Source organism: Falco biarmicus (genome assembly GCF_023638135.1).
Source record: "Falco biarmicus isolate bFalBia1 chromosome 21 unlocalized genomic scaffold, bFalBia1.pri SUPER_21_unloc_1, whole genome shotgun sequence".
In the NCBI taxonomy this organism is placed as follows: Eukaryota; Metazoa; Chordata; class Aves; order Falconiformes; family Falconidae; genus Falco; species Falco biarmicus.
In genome coordinates, this window is record NW_026611664.1 from 49660 (window position 1) to 53580 (window position 3921).

A 3921-nucleotide genomic window follows, 5' to 3' on the forward strand; every position below is an offset into this window, starting at 1 on the left:
GGAGCCCCCCAGGACCCCCAGAGCGGATCCAGGCTGCACTGGTGGGGGGCAGTGGGAGACCTTCACAGCCCCTGAGGAGCGAGGAGCCCCCCCAAAGCCCCCCACAACAGGGGGGGTGTCCATCCCTGCATCCCCACATCGTCCCGGTGATGCCTCCTGGTAAAATTTTTTTTTTCCCAGATGTCCCAGTTCCATTTTCTTATATTTTCCCCCCAATTTATGGTCTTTTTAAGGGTGGAGGCGGATTCGAAGGCAATCACATCCCAAATAAAATCATCTGCGTGTTGGCAGCCTGCGAGCATCTCCGTGGTGGTGACGGAGCAGGGGCTGTGTGGGTGGAAGAACCTTTTCTGGAGGGGAAAACTGGGGAAAAATCCCTTCTTTTGGGGGGCTGGGAGTATTTTTTGCACCTGGAGGGTGTGAAACCCGCCCCCAGAAAGCAACTGGAGGGGTGGTGGGACTGGGGTGGAGACCCTGGAGTTGGGATCAGGTTCTCCATCCCCCTCCGTTTCGCTCGGACAAGGATGAAGGACCAACCGAAGCAGGGATGAGGTTTATCTGGTGATGCCGTAGGGGTGCAGCATCCTTCCAAAACGTGATTGCCACCATCCCACGTGTCCTCCTGCGCCTCCACCCCTCCTGGAGTTGTCCCATCCTTCCAGCCCCATTGGGAAAACTCAACCCTCGCGATGGCCAAGCCCCAGCCTGGATGAGAACGAGGGGGTTCGGGTCCAACCACGGAGGTGAGTGGAGGAGAAATTCTGATTTATTTTTGGCAGCGGGAAGGGAGCGAGAGCAGGACACGGAGTTGGGCTGTGCCCACCTCCATCCCCAAAATGTTGCAGGAGCCTCTTCTGAAGCCCTTTGGCCAACTCAAGAGTTCAATCTTCCAAAGACGAACCATAGATGGGCAGGACAGAGGTTGCATGATGCCACCGAATAACGTCACAGGCGAAAAAAAAACCCAAAAAAAACCCTATAAACGAGGAAGAACTCAACCTGGTGTGTCCCAACAGGGTTGTGCGACCGTTTCCACCCCATTTCTTCCATCCTGAAGATGCTGAGTCCCAAGCGGCGTCTTTAAAACCTTGGTCTACGCCCAAATCCATCCACCATTTGGCAGTGGAAGAAGCCTGTGGTCTGTATGGTGTTGCTCAGTGCCACCAGAAGAAATTCTCGGACCAAGCCGACGTGACTTTTTGGAGTCTAAAGCCAATGAGTCCACTCCTCCTACCGAACTTCTGCCATGGGTCTGCATCCCACAGCAGAGCCCATCCCAGCAAACGCATCCATCCAGGTCCCTGTGGGGAGCCGGGAAGATGTGGGGACCACCCGCCAGGTCTTTACCCAAGGTGGGTCACCAAGTCTCTACCCAACGTGGGTCCTCCGATGCGTGATGAAGTTTGAACAGCGGATAAAGCTCTTCCCGCAGTCGGGGCACTCGTAGGGCTTCCCTTCCCGGTGGGTCCTTTGGTGTTTAATCAAGGCAGAACTCACGGTGAAGCTCCTGCCACACTCAGGACACTCATAGGGCTTCTCCCCGGTGTGGATGCGTTGGTGGGTCATCAGGTTGGAGCTGCGGTTGAAGCTCTTGCCACAGTCAGGGCAGCGGTAGGGTCTCTCCCCCGTATGTGTCCGCTGGTGCCTGATGAGGTCCGAGCTGTTCCGAAACCACTTCCCGCAGTCAACGCATCTGTAGGGCTTCTCCCCGGTGTGGACGCGCTGGTGGATGATGAGGCTGGAGCTCTGGCTGAAGGTCTTCTCGCACTCCTCGCACTTGTAGGGTCTCTCCCCGGTGTGGATCTTCTGGTGGCGGATCAGGTAGGAGCTGACGCTGAAGCTCTTCCCACACTCGGGGCACTTGTAGGGTCTTTCCCCGGTGTGGGTGCGTTGGTGGGACGTGAGGTTGGAGCTCTGGTTGAAGCCCTTCCCGCAATCGGGGCATTTGTAGGGCTTCTCGCCGGTGTGCAAGCGTTGGTGGGTGATGAGGGTGGAGCTGTCGCTGAAGCTCTTCCCGCACTCGGGACACTTGTAGGGTTTCTCCCCGGTGTGTAGACGTTGGTGGGTGATGAGGTGGGAGCTCCGGCTGAAGCTCTTCCCGCACTCCAAGCACTTGTAGGGCTTCTCGCCTGCGTGCAACCGCTGGTGGACCACCAGGTTCGAGCTCCGGCTGAAGCTCCGGCCGCATTCCTCGCAGATGGTGGGTCTTTCCTCCTCAGAGCTTCGCGGGGTGGGTTGGCAACCTCTTCCCGTGGGGCATCTTCTTGGCTTCTCCTCCCCGTTGACCTCCTGCTCCACGGAGCCCTTCAGAAGGGCTTCTCCCGCACGGTCCTGCCGGTGGGGTTTCTCCTCCGCGTTCTCCATCCCCACCTCCATGCCGGCTGGAGGAAGGAACAGGAATGGGATTTGAATCCATGCCAGAGGGAAGGGGAAGGAGATCCTCCCAGATCTGTCGCCGGGAGGACGGCGTCAGCAACGGGGCTGTCCTACACGCAGGAGCAATGCCCGGCTGGAAGAGGGAGGAGAAGAGAGGATGGAAGGTCGAGTGAATTCCTCCTCACCTGCCTGGGTATCTCGTAGCATCTCCTCTTCCTCGCAGCCTCCTCCGTGATCTGGCCAAGGTTTGGGAGCGGCAGATCCTGGTTTGAGGAGCAGGGGGAGGGAAACAAGCTGTGAGCACCTTCCCGGCTTGTGGGTTGCTCCTGCCCGAGTCCATCCCTACCGGGAAATCAACAGGCAGGACACCGGCACCATCTTGTGTCCATAAAACCCTCAAGATACAGCCTGTAAAAACCTCCAAAACCTAAGACAGCGCCCATAAAATGCTCCAAAACCCAAGACAGAGCCCATAAAACCTCCAAAACCCGAGACAGATCCCATAAAACCCTCCAAAACCCGAGACAGAGCCCACAAAACCCTCCAAAACCCAAGACAGAGCCCATAAAACCCTCCATAACCCAAGATATAGCCCATAAAACCCTCCAAAACCCAAGACAGAGCCTACAAAACACTCCGTAACCCAAGATATAGCCCACAAAACCCTCCAAAACCCATGAGAGAGCCCATAAAACCCTCCAAAACCCGAGATAGAGCCCACAAAACCCTCCAAAACCCAAGACAGAGCCCATAAAACCTCCAAAACCCAAGATAGAGCCCACAAAACCCTCCAAAACCCAAGACAGAGCCCATAAGACCCTCCAAAACCCAAGACAGAGCCCACAAAACCCTCCAAAACGCAAGACACAGCCCATAAGACCCTCCAAACCCCAAGACAGATCCCATAAGACCCTCCAAAGCATCAAGACAGAGCCAAGATGTGGGGCATCCTCGAAAGGGAGGTGGGGGAGAAGGAAGGAGCTTGTCCCACTTGGGGAACGTGGTTACGGGAAGGGAAGGAGCAGCTTCGTGTCCCCAGACCAGGACAAGGGCAAGGGCAAGGTCCTTGGCTGTGGCTTAGCCCCCAAATCCCTCGTTCTCAGCCCAAAAGCCACCCAACACAACACCCAGACAACACCCACCCACTCAAGGCATTTCCCCCGCTGTGTTCTACAGGGGGAAACTGAGGCAGGGACCACCAACCCCAGAAAGGGGTCCCACAGGGGTGGGGAAGGAAAGAGCTCTGGGGTCTCCTGTCCCCGTCACCTGGGGGGGCAAAGTTTGAGGGGGGGGGGGGGGCGATGCTCCTGCTCACCCCACTGTCCTGGGGCCATGGGGGGCTATGGGGCACTGGGGCTGGGGTCCCCTGCTCCGTGGGTGTCCCCCACCCTCCAGGCTCCCCCCTGCTCTGGAGTCCTGGAGGTCTCAGGGGTCCCAGTCTCTGGGGTCTCAGGAGCCTCAGGGGTCCCACTCTTGGGGGTCTCGGGGGTTTCCCCCCTCTCTGGGCGTCCCTGGGGGGGGTCTCACTCTCCAAGTCCCCCCTTC

General features: G+C 57.8%; 1 protein-coding gene across 1 annotated transcript; it reads right to left on the reverse strand.

The window, feature by feature from the left end:
• Positions 1 to 744: 744 nt before the first annotated feature.
• On the reverse strand, positions 745 to 3578 carry LOC130143282 (zinc finger protein 239-like). Its single transcript, XM_056325984.1, has 2 exons — positions 2562 to 3578; positions 745 to 2381 (listed from the first exon to the last, which is right to left on the reverse strand). Exons 1-2 carry the CDS (start codon positions 2581 to 2583, stop codon positions 1369 to 1371), a joined length of 1035 nt encoding a protein of 344 aa, XP_056181959.1. The 5' UTR covers positions 2584 to 3578; the 3' UTR covers positions 745 to 1368.
• Positions 3579 to 3921: the final 343 nt, after the last annotated feature.

Excerpts from the sequence above, each read along its gene's own strand:
- LOC130143282 (XM_056325984.1), bottom strand. The coding sequence starts at position 2,583 with ATGCTACGAGATACCCAGGCAG. Across the intron at positions 2,382-2,561 it reads GCTACGAGATACCCAGGCAG|CCGGCATGGAGGTGGGGATG; the intron begins GTGAGGAGGAAT and ends TCCTTCCTCCAG.